General features: G+C 41.3%; 1 protein-coding gene across 20 annotated transcripts in view; it reads right to left on the bottom strand.

The window, feature by feature from the left end:
- LOC119857578 (transmembrane protein 263-B-like) overlaps nucleotides 1-18,573 on the bottom strand; it is a 312,491-nt gene that overhangs the window by 186,612 nt on the left and 107,306 nt on the right. Inside the window, exon 1 of one of the 20 annotated variants that reach the window (XM_038406700.2) lies at nucleotides 18,529-18,571. The exons of the other annotated variants lie outside the window; for them this stretch is intronic. Coding sequence (XP_038262628.1) covers nucleotides 18,529-18,556 — 28 coding nt within the window. The 5' untranslated portion in view covers nucleotides 18,557-18,571. Of the gene's footprint in view, nucleotides 1-18,528; nucleotides 18,572-18,573 lie in introns of those variants that run through there. 20 annotated transcript variants of the gene reach the window in all.

Below are 18,573 nucleotides of genomic sequence, written 5' to 3'. Positions count from 1 at the left end.
CAAGTGATCATGAGCTAATTCAGTTCAAACTGAATGGAAGGATAAACAAAAATAAATCTGCGACTAGGGTTCTTGATTTCAAAAGGGCTGACTTTCAAAAATTAAGGAAATTAGTTCGGGAAGTGGATTGGACTGAAGAACTTGTGAATCTAAAGGCAGAGGAGGCCTGGGATTACTTTAAGTCAAAGTTGCAGAAGCTATCGGAAGCCTGCATCCCAAGAAAGGGGAAAAAATTCATAGGCAGGAGTTGTAGACCAAGCTGGATGAGCAAGCATCTCAGAGAGGTGATTAAGAAAAAGCAGAAAGCATACAGGGAGTGGAAGATAGGAGGGATCAGCAAGGATAGCTACCTTATTGAGGTTAGAATATGTAGGGATAAAGTGAGAAAGGCTAAAAGTCAAGTAGAGTTGGACCTTGCAAAGGGAATTAAAACCAATAGTAAAAGGTTCTATCGCCATATAAAGAAGAAGAAAACAAAGAAAGAAGAAGTGGGACTGCTAAACACTGAGGATGGAGTGAAGGTTAAGGATAATCTAGGCATGGCCCAATATCTAAACAAATACTTTGCCTCAGTCTTTAATAAGGCTAATGAGGATCTTAGGGTAACGGTAGCATGACTAATGGGAATGAGGATATGGAGGTAGACATTACCATATCTGAGGTAGAAGCAAAACTCGAACAGTTTAATGGGACTAAAATGGAGGTCCCAGATAATCTTCATCCAAGAATATTAAAGGAACTGGCACATGAAATTGCAAGCCCATTAGCAAGAATTTTTAATGAATCTGTAAACTCAGGGGTTGTACAGTATGATTGGAGAATTGCTAACAGTTCCTATTTTTAAGAAAGGAAAAAAAAGTGATCCGGGTAACTACAGGCCTGTTAGTTTGACATCTGTAGTATGCAAGGTCTTGGAAAAAATTTTGAAGGAGAAAGTAGTTAAGGACATTGAGGTCAATGGTAAATGGGACAAAATACAACATGGTTTTACAAAAGGTAGATCATGCCAAACCAACCTGATCTGCTTCTTTGAGAAGGAAACAGATTTTTTAGACAAAGGAAACATAGTGGATCTAATTTATCTTGATTTCAGTAAGGCGTTTGATACGATGCCACATGGGGAATTATTAGTTAAATTGGAAAAGATGGGGATCAATACGAAAATTGAAAGTTGGATAAGGAACTAGTTAAAAGGGAGACTACAGCAGGTCATACTGAAAGGTGAACTGTCAGTCTGGAAGGAGGTTACCAGTGGAGTTCCTCAGGGATCGGTTTTGGGACCAAATCTTATTTAATCTTTTTATTACTGACCTCGGCACAAAAAGTGGGAGTGTGCTAATAAAGTCTGCGGATGATACAAAGCTGGGAGGTATTGCCAATTTAGAGAAGGACCAGGATATCATACAGGAGGATCTGGATGACCTTGTAAACTGGAGTAATAGTAATAGGATGAAATTTAATAGTGAGAAGTGTAAGATCATGCATTTAGAGATTAATAACAAGAATTTTAGTTATAAGCTGGGGACGCATCAATTAGAAGGAGGAAAAGGACCTTGGAGTATTGATTGACCACAGAATGACTATGAGCCGCCAATGTGATATGGCTGTGAAAAAAGCCAATGCCGTCTTAGGATGCATCAGGCGAGGTATTTCCAGTAGATATAAGGAGGTGTTAGTACTGTTATACAAGGCACTGGTGAGACTTCACCTGGAATAGTGTGTGCAGTTCTGGTCTCCCATGTTTAAGAAGGATGAATTCAAACTGGAACAGGTACAGAGAATGGCTACTAGGATGATCCGAGGAATGGAAAACCTGTCTTATGAAAGGAGACTCAAGCTTGTTTAGCCTAACCAAAAGAAGATTGAGGGGAGATATGATTGCTCTCTATAATATATCAGAGGGATAAATACCAGAGAGGGAGAGGAATTATTTAAGCTCAGTATCAATGTGGACACAAGAACAAATGGATATAAACTGGCCATTGGGAAGTTTAGATTTGAAATTAGATGAAGGTTTCTAACCATCTAACTACCAGAGAAGTGAAGTTCTAGAATAGCCTTCCAAGGGAAGCAGTGGGGGCAAGAGACCTATCTGGCTTCAAGATTAAACTCGATATGTTTATGGAGGAGATGGTATGATGGGATAACATGATTTTGGCAATTAATTGATCTTTAAATATTCATGGTAAATAGGCCCAAGGGCCTGTGATGGGATGTTAGATGGGGTGGGATCTCAGTTACTACAGAGAATTCTTTCCGGGTATCTGGCTGGTATTCTTGCCCATATGTTCAGGGTTCAGCTGATCGCCATATTTGGGGTTGGGAAGGAATTTTCCTCCAGGGCAGTTTGGAAGAGGCCCTGGGGGTTTTTTGCCTTTCTCTGTAGCATGGGGAACAAGTCACTTGCTGGAGGATTCTCTGCACCTTGAAGTCTTTAAACCATGAGCTGAGGACTTCAATAGCTCAGATATAGGTGAGAAGTTTATAGCAGGAGTGGGTGGGTGAGATTCCATGGCCTGCGTCGTGCAGGAGGTCAGACTAGAGGACCATAATGGTCCCTTCTGACCTTGGTATCTATGATGGGAGAGAGCTCTCTCTTTGATTTAATTACTCCAGCCCCTGAGAGCAGCGTAGCTATGAGAAACTCTCCTGCCGACATAGCGTTTTCCACACCAGTGCTTAGGTCGGTTTATTCACCCCCCGGAGCGACATAACTTATACTGACGTAAGCTGTAGGGTGTACATAGCCTAATTATCCACTCTCACTCTTAACAGTGCAGAGATGTGAGATCTTAGGGTATGGCTATCCTGCAATTCAACACTTGTGGCTGGCCCGTGCCAGTTGACTCGGGTTGGTGAGGCTCAGTCTAAGGAGCTGTTTAAATTGAGGTGTAGACGTTCTGGCTCGAGCTCTGGACCCTCTTATCTCGCAGGATTTTGGAGCCTGGGCTCCAGCCCAAGCCCAAACATCTACCCTGCAATTAAATAGCCCTATAGCCCAAGCCAGCTGGCACTGGCCAGCTGCGGGTTTTTAATTGGAGTGTAGAGTTTAAGGGCATGCACATCTGCATAACTGCATGTAGTACTCCATGTGAGGATGGAGACATGGAGAGAGGGAATAAGGGACACTGAAGGAGAAGATGAATCATCCAGAGGCATTTTATTAAATCAGTTAAAAGTTAGGACAAGGATTCCAGGAAGAGCAGGGAGGGGAGTAAGAGATACCCGAAGTAATTTTTTAAAATGTGCCTTCTTAAGATTGTGTTTTTCATACAATCGTCCCTTTAAGCCAACAGCAGAACTGGATAGGGCATAGAAATGAACTCTTTAAAAATTGGTCTTTAATAACCACGTTACACAAATTGAACATAATTAAGTTATACCAGCTGAACATGTATTGTGTGTATTTGAATGATGAGGTTGGCAGTAAAAAGTAATAGAGAATAGATGTTAAAGTAATTTCTATACAATTTTCCGCTTATGTTAAATTTGTTAAGATATTCAAACAGTAAAAAGGTCTTACACAAATAGAAGAAACTAGTTTAGATTTAAAATGCATTTAATAGATCAAAAATGAAAGTCATGAAAAATTAAAAAGTGTATCTGCATATTGTCAATTTTTGATAAAATATCAAGGAAAAAAATTAAATCATTTAACTCTCATGAAGTCTGCTTGCCGTTTTGGATATGACTCTTAGCCATAACTCTAAACTAAAAGCTCCCTAAGCTAATAGGAAATTACTTACGTGTATCTGTTAGATTCTAAAAATGAATATTTTCTGTAGCTCCTCCCTCTTTATTACTGTCCCTTGCATAGGATTTGACCAGCAAATCTAGAACCTCTTACATAAGACAGTCAGTATATATACCTTAAGGGGCATATATTGAATAGAGTATTCATAATATTATAAGTAATGAAAACAGATTTGCAGTCCCAGTGGGTTGAATGAAAGGGAAGTTCATACTGGAGAGCACACTGCTTATAGAACTCAGTTTACAGGCACATATGTTTTCCTTCTTCCAAAAGATAAACATCAATACCCAGGATTATTGCTTTGTTCCTAAGACAGCTGGTTGATTTACCAGAAAATGCCAATTTGATGCAACCAAAATGTTCAAATGGAAAAAAAACTTATCTATTTTAACAAACTTCTGTAGGAAACTTGTGTGGTTTTCTGCCAGTTGGCTGGCTGTGGGGAGCCTGGACTTCCATGGTCTGTGGCTCCAGGGTACTCCTTCATGCAGTTCCAGAACAAGATGGAGCTCTCAGGGATTCTTGGCCCCCCAGTCCAAGGCAGGGGACTCCTGAGGCAGACTGAGGGTTCCTCACAGACAGGGGCAGCCAGCTGCTTCCTTTTAAATTTTTTTAAATCTAACAGGAACAGTTCAATTTTTCAAAAACAAAAACAAAAAGCAAAAAAATTGTACATTTTCCTTTTTGTGGGCAATTCTGGAATTTAAATGTTTTATTCCTAACTGGCACAAAACCTTTTTTGAGATGCTGAAATTTCCCACAGAATTGAAATGTCAAGTTTTGACCAGCTCTTTCCCCTAAGATGCATCTATCCAGGTTTTTAAACCACTTGCAAAATAGCATTCAGGCACACACCTGTTATTTACTTTGCACATACATTTCAATCTAAGTAACCCCACAGCAAAAAGAGTGCCCATCCAAAGCTCTGGAACCCTTGATATACATTTAAAAACATGTCATGGGAGTTATACAACATAAGTCAGCAAAAACAGCAGCATATGAACAAAAGAATTACAGAAATGATCTCATTATGAAATAATATACAACCAGCCAAATGACATGTATACATTCCCCAATACATAGTAAATGGATAAAATGAGGCGAAAACAGGGCTGTTAACAAAACACAAGTAGTGTTTGAAAAAAAAAATTCAGACAGAAGTTGAAAGCCTCTGCTTTCTAGTAATCTTGAAAAAGAGGTACCTATATATACTCTTGCAGGAATACTACTGATCATACATGGATCAAGATACTCACTCTCCTCTTTCCCTTTTATAATCTTTCAGATTATTCAGAGAATGTTGAGCTTTGGGTTCTCTATGACTCAAATAAATAGAGATGCTCATTGATATTAATAGATACAACAGTGTTTTGACAAACTTCACCTTCAGGAGAGGCCAAATGGGAAGATATTATCTATGCATCTGATTCTTATTTCTAGGGTGTCTTTCACCGTATTGTGTAAACACTACAGATATGAGGAAGAACAGTTCCAACTTCTTTCCTAGAAGTTGTACTAACAAGTATTTTGCCTTAAGATAAAATTTGGCTCTAATCAACCTTGACAATACCTTTGTAAGGGAGGTTTATACAGGAGGAATGTAAATTCAGTAACTTGGCCAAGATCATACAGAAAGTCCCTGGCAGAACCAGGAATAGAACTAAGGAATCCCAGTTCCTATCCTCTACTTTAAAGCACTGCTATAAATTGTAGGAGGAATGGAGGGGAGTTCTCTTTTCTGAAATTATAAACTATTTCAGTAGATCTTTTAAATACAAACATACACCTGGATCTGCTATGACATTGGGAGTCATCTGGCTCATTTCTTTCTCTAATTAGAAGCAGTAGGATGGGAGGCAAGGGGTGGCAGAAGACAAAAGGCATGCTAAGATATAACAGAAATACGAATGTTAGGACGACAACCTACTGGTCCTACTTTAGAAATCTGATTTTATGTGATGTTTTTCTCTCTCAATAGCTGACCATCAATTAATCTCTTTTATAAAAGAGGTTTAGGATCATAAACTTATATTGATTTTAAATCAAAAGAGAAACTGGAGAATAGCTACATACAGAACATTCTCTGAAAAGAGTTTCATCAGAGACACCTTTTGCTTCATTGAATAATCTGCAAATTTATGTACTGTGAAAAACCAAAAGGACCTCGGCACTAAATCCAGATACATGAAACAGCGTAATGGGAACTCTTGCAACAAGAACCAACTTACTGGAGCACCTAGAGCTCTTCACCCTAGCGAGGATTTCATAAATGCTATATACCCATTTGGAGTTAACTCTTGTTCTATACGTGCAAAGTCACGTGTCTTCTGTCCTTGACACAGCTTAACAACCTTGAAAGTTAGAACTTTTTGAAAGAAGTCTCCAAAGTACATTGAATTCCCCATCTCAAAGTCTCTGGGTCACCTTAATACAGAAACATTTGGATGAACAACAGTTTCTTTACAGGAGGAGGATCTTTTGGAATACCTGGTTTCTAATGACTAATAAATAAAGCACCATTCATGGGCCCTCATCTTTCACAGGTTCATACTTGGGAAACATGACCTCCTCCAGCCTGTGATGGTCCTAAGAGGCTTGTTATTCCTGATGAAAATGCTTAACTGGATGAAACCACAAAATCCATTTCTTGCCAATGGTTGTTTATAGTGAATCACTTCTAAATTGTTTCTTGACTAATGCACTTAAATAAGGTAGACTTACAAAATATTAAGAGTGGACATGATTTAACCCCTTTTGTTGTTAGGCCTCCACCATGCCATTACGCTGTTGTCCTCAATTGATATTCTACAGAAAAATCAGTAGTTGTATTCAGCAGCACATCAAGTGTGTTCTATTTGGATGTTTCTGATACAAAGATATTAGACCATCAAGGTATGTGCATGCATCAACTGCTTCATTAGAAGGGTTTTAGACTTTCTCATTTAAGCTTAGTAGCAAATTAATAGGGATATATATAGAAAACAGACTACTTTCCTGTTCTATAAATGTTTTATTTCACCCCGTTCCAAAGCATTATGCAAGTTTCTCTTTAACATTCCAATTCACCATTCCATAGCTGAGCATAGTCAGTTTAAAATCTAGCAGATGATGTGTGTTTCAATACTTGTCAAACAGACCACAGACTTAGATAATTGACAACTGGGATACTCCGGGGGAGGAAGGGAGGAGAATGGGAAAGTTATTTTCCTGTTGAATGTTTATACTGGACCACAGGTGCTATGAAAGTTATGATCTATAATATAACATTACCCATTTTATTTAAAAAATACAATTTTTGTTTTAATTTCAAAACATCTTCAGGAGGCGGAAAATAGAACGGTGGCACAATTGGGAAATGATGCGTTATTAAAGCTATAAATCCACCTAGGAGGAGGAAAAGTGGGTTTATCCTTCAGATGTGGGGAGAAAGAATCTGGTTTCCCCACGAGTTCAGTATATAATGTTTTTAATTTTATTTGACTGAAATAAGCTCAATGTTTCCTATGCTGCATTTTTTTAGGAAGTTCAATGGAAGTATAATAAGTTGCCTTCAGCCATTCTTTAGCATAACGTGTGCACTAAGGCCCAGTTCAGAAAAGCACATAAACACACAAAAAGTTGGAGGACTGGAAGGGTCCTCAAGAGGTCATCCTGCTGGGCTGAGGCAGGACCATCCCTGACAGGTGTCTGTCCTACCTGTTCTTAAGAACCTCCCATGATTGGGATTCCACAACCTCCCTAGATAACCCTGATTAATTCCATCCCTAGTCAATAAAGCACATAACTATATGCCTAAAGCTAAGCATGTGCTTAAAATGCATCAACTTTAATGGGACTTAAGCACAGCCTTAAATGCTCTCCTGACTAAAAGCATTCCTAAACTGTGGCCTAAAAGATCATCTCAGGAATGACCCTATAGTCAGAAGGTGCTTAGATGCCCTGTTAATGGATGAGATGTAAAAACTTTAAAAAACCCAGAATCATTCATACAGTAAAATTTGGGATTATTCAAATATGAACTGGGTCCACTTCCCCAAGGCCTGTTAGTTACACTGAAAAAGCCCTCAGTTATTTGAGGTAACATTTTCAGAGGCATGCATTCACCATATGTGCATGTTTGTGCATTTAGTTAATAAATCACTTTATCCTCATGTTGCTCTTCCCGCTCAGATGAAATGTGGCAAAACTCTACAGTCTTTTTTACTCCTTTTACTTTTAAATTTAAAACCATAACAACCCCAACACCACCCATAGTTCTTTCAAGGCAGTCTCTCAAACTTTCCAACCCTGAGCTGCATACAAGGCTAATCCTTCTCTTTTTGTCTTTATTTTCTTTTGAAACAGTTTATATCACTCATTGTTTAGCTCCTCTGATAGGCTTTGGCTTTGCCATTAGTTTCACTTAAGCCCCAGAGCCTGGAAGCAGCATGGGTAACTAGCAAGAGAGGTAACCATTTGTTTTAATTCTGGCTGGGTCAGGAAGTCAGGAAAACTGGGTGGTGGAGAGTATGAGATGCAGTATGCCTCTCTCTCTCTCTATATATATATATCCTATATCATAACAGAGTGCTGAGAAATTTCACTGTTACCACAGCCACCACCTAGCAGGCCACAAGAACCACAATTTCTGTGAGACCCATAGCAAACATTTTCATCACTATAAGAGAGGTAAGTAAAACACATTAATACTCAGTGTTTCACTAGGAAGCTGCTATCTGAATGTATTTCTTCTCTATGGAACGAATTGCCATTGTTGGACACTGAAAGTTACCACAACATGCTTGAATTGAGCAAAGAGGTTAAGATCTAAACCATATCCCCACTGCCTCTAGAGTGGATGCAGCTTCTAATGGCAAAAATGTACTTTTGCCAGTATAGCTTATATCATTCCACCCCCGAACAAAACATGCTACAAAGGCGCAGTTTTACCGGTATAACTAGGTCTACATTAGGGGCTTTTGCTGACGCAGCTATGTCAGTGGCAAATCACAAATCATCACATCCCTTTCTGACATAGCTACACCAGCAAAAGTTTATAGTTTAGACCTGGTCTGAGGGTCTCTCTCAGTTGTACAACCTCCTTACCGAGATCTGCAAACCTGACTGTGCCTCCAGTTTAAAAGCTAAGCATACCCCTTTCAGTCTTCTTTCCACCCTAGCTCAGTCAGGACTGGTGCAGAAAGTTTTACTTCTGAAAGTTTCAGACACTGGTCTAATCTCTCTGTAATTACACTCTGTTACAAACCTTTTGCTTTTAATTCTGCAATGTATCATTTTTCTTACTATTGTCGAGATTATATAGTCCTCTTCTCGCACCCTCATCCTCTTTAAAAGCAACCACCTTGTCCTCTTGCTTTCTCTTCCCTCTCCGACCAGGATGAGAGAGAAGACAAACAGAATTAATGAAATGTCATAATTTAGCAGTGTGTGTAGCTGGTGTACAGGTACAACTATTCAGGAAGGACAGGCAAGGCAGAAAAGGTGGGGGAGTTGCACTGTATGTAAGGGAGCAGTGTGACTGCTCAGAGCTCCAATATGAAACTGCAGAAAAGAGTCTCTGGATTAAGTTTAGAAGTGTGAGCAACAAGGGTGATGTCGTGGTGGGAGTCTGCTATAGACCACCGGACCAGGGGGATGAGGTTGACGAGGCTTTCTTCCGGCAACTCATGGAAGTTACTAGATCGCAGACCCTGGTTCTCATGGGGGACTTCAATCACCCTGAAATCTGCTGGGAGAGCAACACAGCAGTGCACAGACAATCCAGGAAGTTTTTGGAAAGTGTAGGGGACAATTTCCTGGTGCAAGTGCTGGATGAGCCAACTAGGGGCTGAGCTCTTCTTGACCTGCTGCTAATAAACCAGGAAGTATTAGTAGGGGAAGCAAAAGTGGATGGGAACCTGGGAGGCAGTGATCATGAGATGGTCGAGTTCAGGATCCTGACACAAGGAAGAAAGGAGAGCAGCAGAATAAGGACCCTGGACTTCAGAAAAGCAGACTTTGACTCCCTCAGGGAACTGATGGGCAGGATCCCCTGGGAGAATAACATGAGGGGGAAAGGAGTCCAGGAGAGTTGGCTGTATTTTAAAGAATCCTTACTGAGGTTACAGGGACAAACCATCCCGATGTGTAGAAAGAATAGCAAATATGGCAGGCGACCAGCTTGGCTTAACAGTGAAATCCTTGCTAATCTTAAACACAAAAAACAAGCTTATAAGAAGTGGAAGATTGGACAAATGACCAGGGAAGAGTATAAAAATATTGCTTGGGCATGCAGGAGTGAAATCAGGAAGGTCAAATCACACCTGGAGTTGCAGCTAGCAAGAGATGTTAAAAGTAATAAGAAGGGTTTCTTCAGGTATGTTAGCAACAAGAAGAAAGTCAAGGAAAGTGTGGGCCCCTTATTGAATGAGGGAGGCAACACAGTGACAGAGGATGTAGAAAAAGCTAATGTACTCAATGCTTTTTTTGCCTCTGCCTTCACGAACAAGGTCAGCTTCCAGACTACTGCACTGGTCAGCACAGCATGGGGAGGAGGTGACCAGCCCTCTGTGGAGAAAGAAGTGGTTCGGGACTATTTAGAAAAGCTGAACGAGCACAAGTCCATGGGGCTGGATGCGCTGCATCTGAGAGTGCTAAAGGAGTTGGCGGATGTGATTGCAGAGCCATTGGCCATTATCTTTGAAAACTCATGGCGATCAGGGGAAGTCCCGGATGACTGGAAAAAGACTAATGTAGTGCCCATCTTTAAAAAAGGGAAGAAGGAGGATCCTGGGAACTACAGACCAGTCAGCCTCACCTCAGTCCCTGGAAAAATCATGGACCAGGTCCTCAAGGAATCAAATCTGAAGCACTTAGAGGAGAGGAAAGTGATCAGGAACAGTCAGCATGGATTCACCAAGGGCAAGTCATGCTTGACTAATCTAATTGCCTTCTACGACGAGATAACTGGCTCTGTTGATGAGGGGAAAGCAGTGGACGTGTTGTTCCTTGACTTTAGCAAAGCTTTTGACACGGTCTCCCACAGTATTCTTGCCAGCAAGTTAAAGAAGTATGGACTGGATGAATGGACTATAAGGTGGACAGAAAGTTGGCTAGATTGTCGGGCTCAACGGGTAGTGATCAATGGCTCCATGTCTAGTTGGCAGCCGGTATCAAGTGGAGTGCCACAAGGGTCAGTCCTCGGGCCGGCTTTGCTCAATATCTTCATAAATGATCTGGAGGATGGTGTGATTGCACCCTCAGCAAGTTTGCAGATGACACTAAACTGGGAGGAGAGGTAGATACGCTGGAGGGTAGGGATAGGATACAGAGGGACCTAGACAAATTACAGGACTGGGCCAAAAGAAATCCGATGAGGTTCAACAAGGACAAGTGCAGAGTCCTACACTTAGGATGGAAGAATCCCATGCACCGCTACAGACTAGGGACGAACGGCTTGGCAGCAGTTCTGCAGTAAAGGACCTAGGGGTTACAGTGGACGAGAAGCTGGATATATGAGTCAACAGTGTGCCCTTGTTGCCAAGAAGGCCAATGGCATTTTGGGATGTATAAGTAGGGGCATTGCCACCAGATCGAGGGACGTGATTGTTCCCCTCTTTTGACATTGGTGAAGCCTCATCTGGAGTACTGTGTCCAGTTTTGGGCCCCACACTACAAGAAGGATGTGGAAAAAGTGGAAAGAGTCCAGCGGAGGGCAACAAAAATGATTAGGGGACTGGAACACATGACTTATGAGGAGAGGCTGAGGGACTGGGATTGTTTAGTCTGCGGAAGAGAAGAATGAGGGGGGATTTGATAGCTGCTTTCAATTACCTGAAAGGGGGTTCCAAAGAGGATGGATCTAGACTGTTCTCAGTGGTAGCAGATGACAGAACAAGGAGTAATGGTCTCAAGTTGCAGTGGGGTAGGTTTAGGTTGGATATTAGGAAAAACTTTTTCACTAGGAGGGTGGTGAAACACTGGAATGCATTACCTAGGGAGGTGGTGGAATCTCCTTCCTTAGAAATTTTTAAGGTCAGGCTTGACAAAGCCCTGGCTGGGATGATTTAGTTGGGGATTGGTCCTGCTTTGAGCAGGGGGTTGGACTAGATGACCTCCTGAGGTCCCTTCCAACCCTGATATTCTATGATTCAAAGCCCCTATTTGTCACAGTTCCACAGCAAAGAGAAAGAAAATGCCGTCACAGTTGCATCCATTTGTCGATAAATCCCAGTACAGAGCACACTCAAAAGGAGAAAATAAACCAATTTTTAAAAAAGAAGTTTATATTAGCAGCCACAGTATGCTTACAACTACATTACCTACCTGCTGAAGTGAAGAAACAGATTGACAGAGCCAGAAGAGTACCCAGAAGTTACCTACTACAGGACAGGCCCAACAAAGAAAATAACAGAACACCACTAGCCATCACCTTCAGCCCCCAACTAAAACCTCTCCAACACATCATCAAGGATCTACTACCTATCTTGAAGGACGACCCATCACTCTCACAGATCTTGGGAGACAGGCCAGTCCTTGCTTACAGACAGCCCCCGCAACCTGAAGCAAATACTCACCAGCAACCACACACCACACAACAAAAACACTAACCCAGGAACCTATCCTTGCAACAAAGCCCATTGCCAACTCTGTCCACATATCTATTCAGGGGACACCATCATAGGGCCTAATCACATCAGCCACACTATCAGAGGCTCGTTCACCTGCACATCTACCAATGTGATATATGCCATCATGTGCCAGCAATGCCCCTCTGCCATGTACATTGGTCAAACTGGACAGTCTCTATGTAAAAGAATAAATGGACACAAATCAGACGTCAAGAATTATAGCATTCAAAAACCAGTCTGGAGAACACTTCAATCTCTCTGGTCACTCGATTACAGACTTAAAAGTGGCAATTCTTCAACAAAAAAACTTCAAAAATAGATACCAACGAGAGACTGCTGTATTGGAATTAATTTGCAAACTGGACAGCATTAACTTGGGCTTGAATAAAGACTGGGAGTGGATGTGTCATTACACAAAGTAAAATTATTTCCCCATGTTTATTTCCCCCCCCTACTTGTTCTGGTCAACTGCTGGAAATGGCCCAGCTTGATTATCACTACAAGAAGTTTTTTTTCCTCTCCTGCTGGTAATAGCTCACCTTACCTGATCACTTTCATTACAGTGGGTATGGTAACACCCATTGTTTCATGTTCTCTTTGTATATAAAATCTCCCCACTGTATTTTCCACTGCATGCATCCGATGAAGTCAGCTGTAGCTCACGAAAGCTTATGCTCAAATAAATGTTAGTCTCTAAGGTGCCACAAGTACTCCTTTTCTTTTTTCTAGCGCTGAGCTTTCTGTCACGCTAGCATTCCCATCCCACGTAGGCCCAAGGAACAAGGGACAGAGCTTGGTTTTCCACTCAGTCACCTGCATGGCCATACTTGGCTACCATGAGGGGAACTTTGTTGCTGTTTTTTGTTTACGCAGCCTTGAACAGCACATGTATAGATTTCATCAATGTATGAAAAAGAGAACCCTGGGACCTAGACAACTGGCAATCATGTTACTTGGTTAGTCCCCTTATGGGAAAAAATCAGACTGGTAGGCTACTAGATTGTTCCATTGGTTCACTTGCTGGCTCAGTATGCACCAGTTCTAACACCACCATAAACACCATGGGGCGTCTTCAGAGAAAAAGGTGCAAAACAGATGCAGCAAAGGGGAAGAGAGGCAGCCCCAACTAACAGAAAGGCCATGAAGGAACTGACATTGGAAGACAGACTGAAAATTAAATATATACAGTTTGGAGAGAAAAGGAGACTAAGAAACGACAGGATAAGAGTCTACATACATCTCCAGGGTGTCCAGGAAGAGGAGGGTAAAGAACATTGTTCAAGGCATCAAGTAGAGAGGTAACAGTGTGAAATTGTTCAAGGGACAGTTTTGACAAGGTATCAGGAAAATTTTTCTGCAGTTAGAGGAGTAAGAATGTAGAATGCTCTCTAGGGCAGCAGTAGAAGCATCATCCCTGGAATATTCAAGAGCAAGTTAGATAAAGCACTTGTAAGTATTCAGTAGGGACAATCTTGCACACCACAGGAGCAGAGGGAACTAGATGGCTGGCTGTGTCTTTGTCACCTCTACTATCTAGGATTATATTAGTTTGAAAAACTGAAAAATCTAAACGGAGTTGAAGTACATATATATCTGTGAAATATTTGAATGCATTAGACATAAAAGGACATTAAGGAAACAGGTTATTTTCTTTTCTTAAGTGCATTTTTAATGCTCATGAAATATGCTGAATTTCTGGCATTAGAAACTGAAGTCTCTGCTTATCCACATAAGGTATACAAGATAGGCAGTATCTGTGCAAAACTTCCCCTGCATCCTGCCTGTCCCCTCTGACTTTGTACCCCTGTGCTGAAAAGGGTACATCTCAAGGCAAGAGATCAGTTCACTCTTTCATTCAATCCTTGCTCTCTGGTGCCACTGCAAACAAGGGGAATAATTAATGCTGGATGGATCAGGCAGTAGGTAGCTAGAACAGAAGAAGACTGTCTAGCAGTTTGGGTGCTGGCTTAGAACATGGAAGACCTAGGTTCAAGCCGTTGCTCCACTAACGGCTTCCTGTGTGATCTTGGGCAGGTCACTTGGTCTCTCTGTGCCTCAGTTGCCCATTTGTAAAATGGGGACAACAGTACTTCTCATAGTGATGTTGCGAGGATAAATACATTAAGGGCTGTACTCACATACAACGAGGTACATATAAACCCCCAAGGTCGATCTGAGTTGTTTGTACTAAATTCTTACATTTTCCACTTGGCTATGAGCCCTAAGTAATCCTTTTAACTCCGATTATGGAGTCAGCTAACCTAAATTTTATCCTCAGGTTACAGGCTAACCTGTTTAATTTCTTTACCTTTACTCCACTAGCAGCTAATTTGACAGCTGACTCCCCTTAGTGAATATTCACATACAGTAGAACCTCAGAGTTATGAACCGACCAGTCAACCACACACTTCATTGGGAACCGGAAAAGTATGCAATCAGGCAGCAGCAGAGACCAACAAAACAAAACAAAACAAAAACAAAAAAAGCAAATACATGACAGTACTGAGTTAAACGTAAACTACTAAAAATAATAAAGGGAAAGCAGCATTTTTCTTCCACAGTCAAGTTTCAAAGCTGTATTAAGTCAATGTTCAATTGTAAACTTTTGAAAGAATAATCATAACGTTTTGTTCAGCATTATGAACATTTCAGAGTTACGAACAACCTCCATTCCAGAGGTGTTTGTAACGATAAGCTTCTACTGTAATCCAAAGTCTGGCCATCATTTTGAAAATTTTCATCTGACTCTAGTCCAATAACATTTCTGTTAAGGAAGACTGACTCTATATCTACACTTATGGGAAAGTACAGAATACATGCACTGCACGTCCCCCTAGCATGGGTATAAACAGTTGTGTAGATAGTGAGGCACTGCTAAGGCGAGCAGAGTAACGATACACTCTAAGATACTGGTGTATACCCAATACAGCACTCTACACTCCTCCCTCCTTTACATTGCTATTTTTAGAAGTGTAGCATCAGGCTGCCTCCCACTGCCAGAGCCTTTCCCCACTGCTTTCCCCCCCCCCCACAGCCTTTCACAGCAGCATGTAGCTACACATACCATACGTGCCACTGGCAGTTTAGACAAGGCCTAAGAAGCTACAAAATACAGATGTATCTCCTTTGTTTTAAAGAAGATTTACATTCTATGAGAAACTCAGAACAGTTCCAGCACACTGGAAGGAAGTTGAGTAAAAAAAGTGCCACAGTTAGCTGGAAATCTAGGTTTCAGAGTAGCAGCCGTGTTAGTCTGTATTCACAAAAAGAAAAGGAGTACTTGTGGCACCTTAGCGACTAACAAATTTATTAGAGCATAAGCTTTTGTGAGCTACAGCTCACTTCATCGGATGAAGTGAGCTGTAGCTCACGAAAGCTTATGCTCTAATAAATTTGTTAGTCGCTAAGGTGCCACAAGTACTCCTTTTCTTTCTGGAAATCTAGGGTATCCTTAAGCAGACAGAAGTGTGCTTCATAGATGACACACACTGTCTCGGTCTACACCACTGAAACTGCTGGCTGAAACTAAATTTTCAAATGGCCATTGTAACATTTGTGTAGAGAGAATATAGTTTTGCTAAGTTGATTTTAAAAACAAGGTAGTGGCCTAGGCTGGGGAAAGGATATAACTTTGCTAAATCGATAAAAAACCTATCTGCCCTAGTGACACAATTGTGCCAAATGAAACCACTTTATAAATGGTATTTTCAGCAGTGTAGATGAGGCTTGCAACAAGGTGGCTTGCCCCTAAGGGCTGGAAGGCCTGTAGCCAGCCAACCCTGATTAATAAGGAATCACTCCTGAGAGGGATCAGATGCTTTCCATTATAAGAGCAGCAGGAAGCTGCAGAGAGAGGGAAGTTTAGGAAGGTGTAGCAGAGTGAGGAAAAGCTCCTGCAGGAAAGACCCTGAGACCAGGAGATTTGCCTCTAGGTAGCTAGGACTGGGAATAGCCTGCTAAGACAGGAGGAAGATGATCTTGACAGCAGGATAGTTTGGAAGTCAGAGCCTGAAAGCTGAGCTCCAGCCAGGAAAGTCTGGGAGTGGTAACTGAATTGGGACACACCTCTGGGAAGGAGTGCTGGGGACTCCCTACGTAGGTGGGGGGCAGGGGGAAAAGAGAGAGAGGCTGAGGTTGAGGCCTGGAAGGCCAGACTGTGTAAGGACTAAACAAACTGGACCCCAGGACGGAAATGTTTAAACTACCTTTGGTCTGGAGGTGTGCAATTCTTACGGGGCCGTGAAGAGAGGGAAAACAGAGGCAAGGTGCTGCAGAGTGACCTCTTGCCATGCGGGGATGCTCCAGAAGCAGCTGACCCTGTTACAGAGCTCTTCCTACTTCTAATTAATTTGATATATTTTCCTGTTCAATCTTAGTTCTACCAACGAGGTTAAGTAAAGTAAGAGAGGATTTTTAAAAGTGCATTATGAAATTAGAAAGTCATTCCCTAGAAAAGGTGGTCTATAATGACAAGATTTAAAAATCTCTAACCACACTTCAATAGTCTCAGATTAGTTATTTCAAGAGAATTTCCAAACAAAAATCCATCCTGGGCGACAACTAAACAAAAGCATTTCAAACTTTTCTAAAAGTGATAACCAGACCATCCAGCATTCTAGATGAACTGTAGCTTTTCAAACTAACAAAAAGACTGGACTGCATGGGATTGGCATATATATGGGACATCTTATAAATTAAGTGCCCAATTATCCCATTATATTGGTCAATATAGATAAAGAAAAACTTGCAAATGGTGGGCCATATTGTTCCTTCCATGAGTCTTGCTATTGGAGGAGAAGTTTTACTGAAAGGATTTCTTCTTACTGTCCCGATTGGGGCTTTTCTTGCTACCTCATGGAAAAGTCACCGAATACCTCTGGGGAAACTCACTGGGGACCTGGGCCACCCATACAGAGGCCTTGTATACCTACCATGGTTCTGGTACTATAGCCACACTCCCAGAGACTTCCTGCCTCCAGTAGCAGTGGCTCTGGGGCAAGAAGCAGAGAGCACTGTATCAACTTTTCTGGCTATGTTCTGCAGTTCCAGAGGAGAGTTGCACAATATCCTGCCAACAATGCCTCTTCCTTCCCAACTCCACAGCCTCCCTTGTATGGGCCTAGATCTCTCTGCTGAGGTTGGGATGGCAATGATGAAGAAATACATGGACTCCTCCCCTTCCTTCATGTGCTGGGAAGGAGGGAGACCTGCACATGGAAGATGTCTGCACATGTAAACTCAAGAAGGGTATGATCTGGGCCAGTATATTTACAGGTTTTACATCATTTGAGTGTATAAAATCAAAATAGACTGGGAAAATCATAAAGGTCCTTAGAGCCAAGGTGCTTGCTTAAAAAAGTATCGCACATGAATCCATTTTAGCCTGACCAAAAAGAGTTCCCATTAGTCAATCTGATTTTCCTCAATAAAATATCTACACACCATACTCCATAACCAGTGCAGCCACACTGCAGTTTAAGAGATAATGTAAAACATACCCAGGGTCTGCCTGGATTCATTTTGACGGAGACAACAGAAATGCAAAATAGAAATTACTTCAATAAAGACTACAGCATGAACTTTATAAATGATTATGTCAAATGTTTAAGTCAGAAACATGTTGAGGTGCAATGATGCAGATTACAGATATATGTTCTGGGAATGTTTTTAAAAATGCTGTGCGTCTGTGTGAATACTGAACGCAGAAAAATACAACAGAGATTGATCAAGGATCCGTCCTAGGACTGATGGTGTTTAATATATTTATTAAATGATCTGGAACAATGGACTAATAGCAATGAAGCTAAATTTGTGGATGACACAATTGTTTAGGTTAGTCAAGTCTAGAGAATATTGTGAGGAATTATCAGAAGGATCTAACAAAGCTGGGTATTTAGAAAATACAACGGCAGAAGATGCTCAGTGTAGGCATGTAGAAGGAAGCGTACATTGATAGGCACAAATCTGATCTCAAATTGGGTCTAAATTAAATTAGAAACTCAAGAAAGAAATATGGGCATGTTTGGAGAGGGCCCCATGAAAACCTCTGTACAAACTGCAGGAATGTTCAAAAATGCAAATGAAACAATAGGTTGTATTAAGAAAGGGAGACAAAATACTGAACGTATTACAATGCCTTTCTACAAAATGATGATGCAGCCTCACCTTGAATTCTATATTCAATTATGGTCATCCCATCTCAAAAAAAGG

The sequence above is a fragment of the Dermochelys coriacea genome, chromosome 6, assembly GCF_009764565.3.
Source record: "Dermochelys coriacea isolate rDerCor1 chromosome 6, rDerCor1.pri.v4, whole genome shotgun sequence".
Classification (NCBI taxonomy): Eukaryota; Metazoa; Chordata; order Testudines; family Dermochelyidae; genus Dermochelys; species Dermochelys coriacea.
Note: the sequence above shows the minus strand (reverse complement) of the source record. Positions and strands in the feature narration are given on the sequence as shown.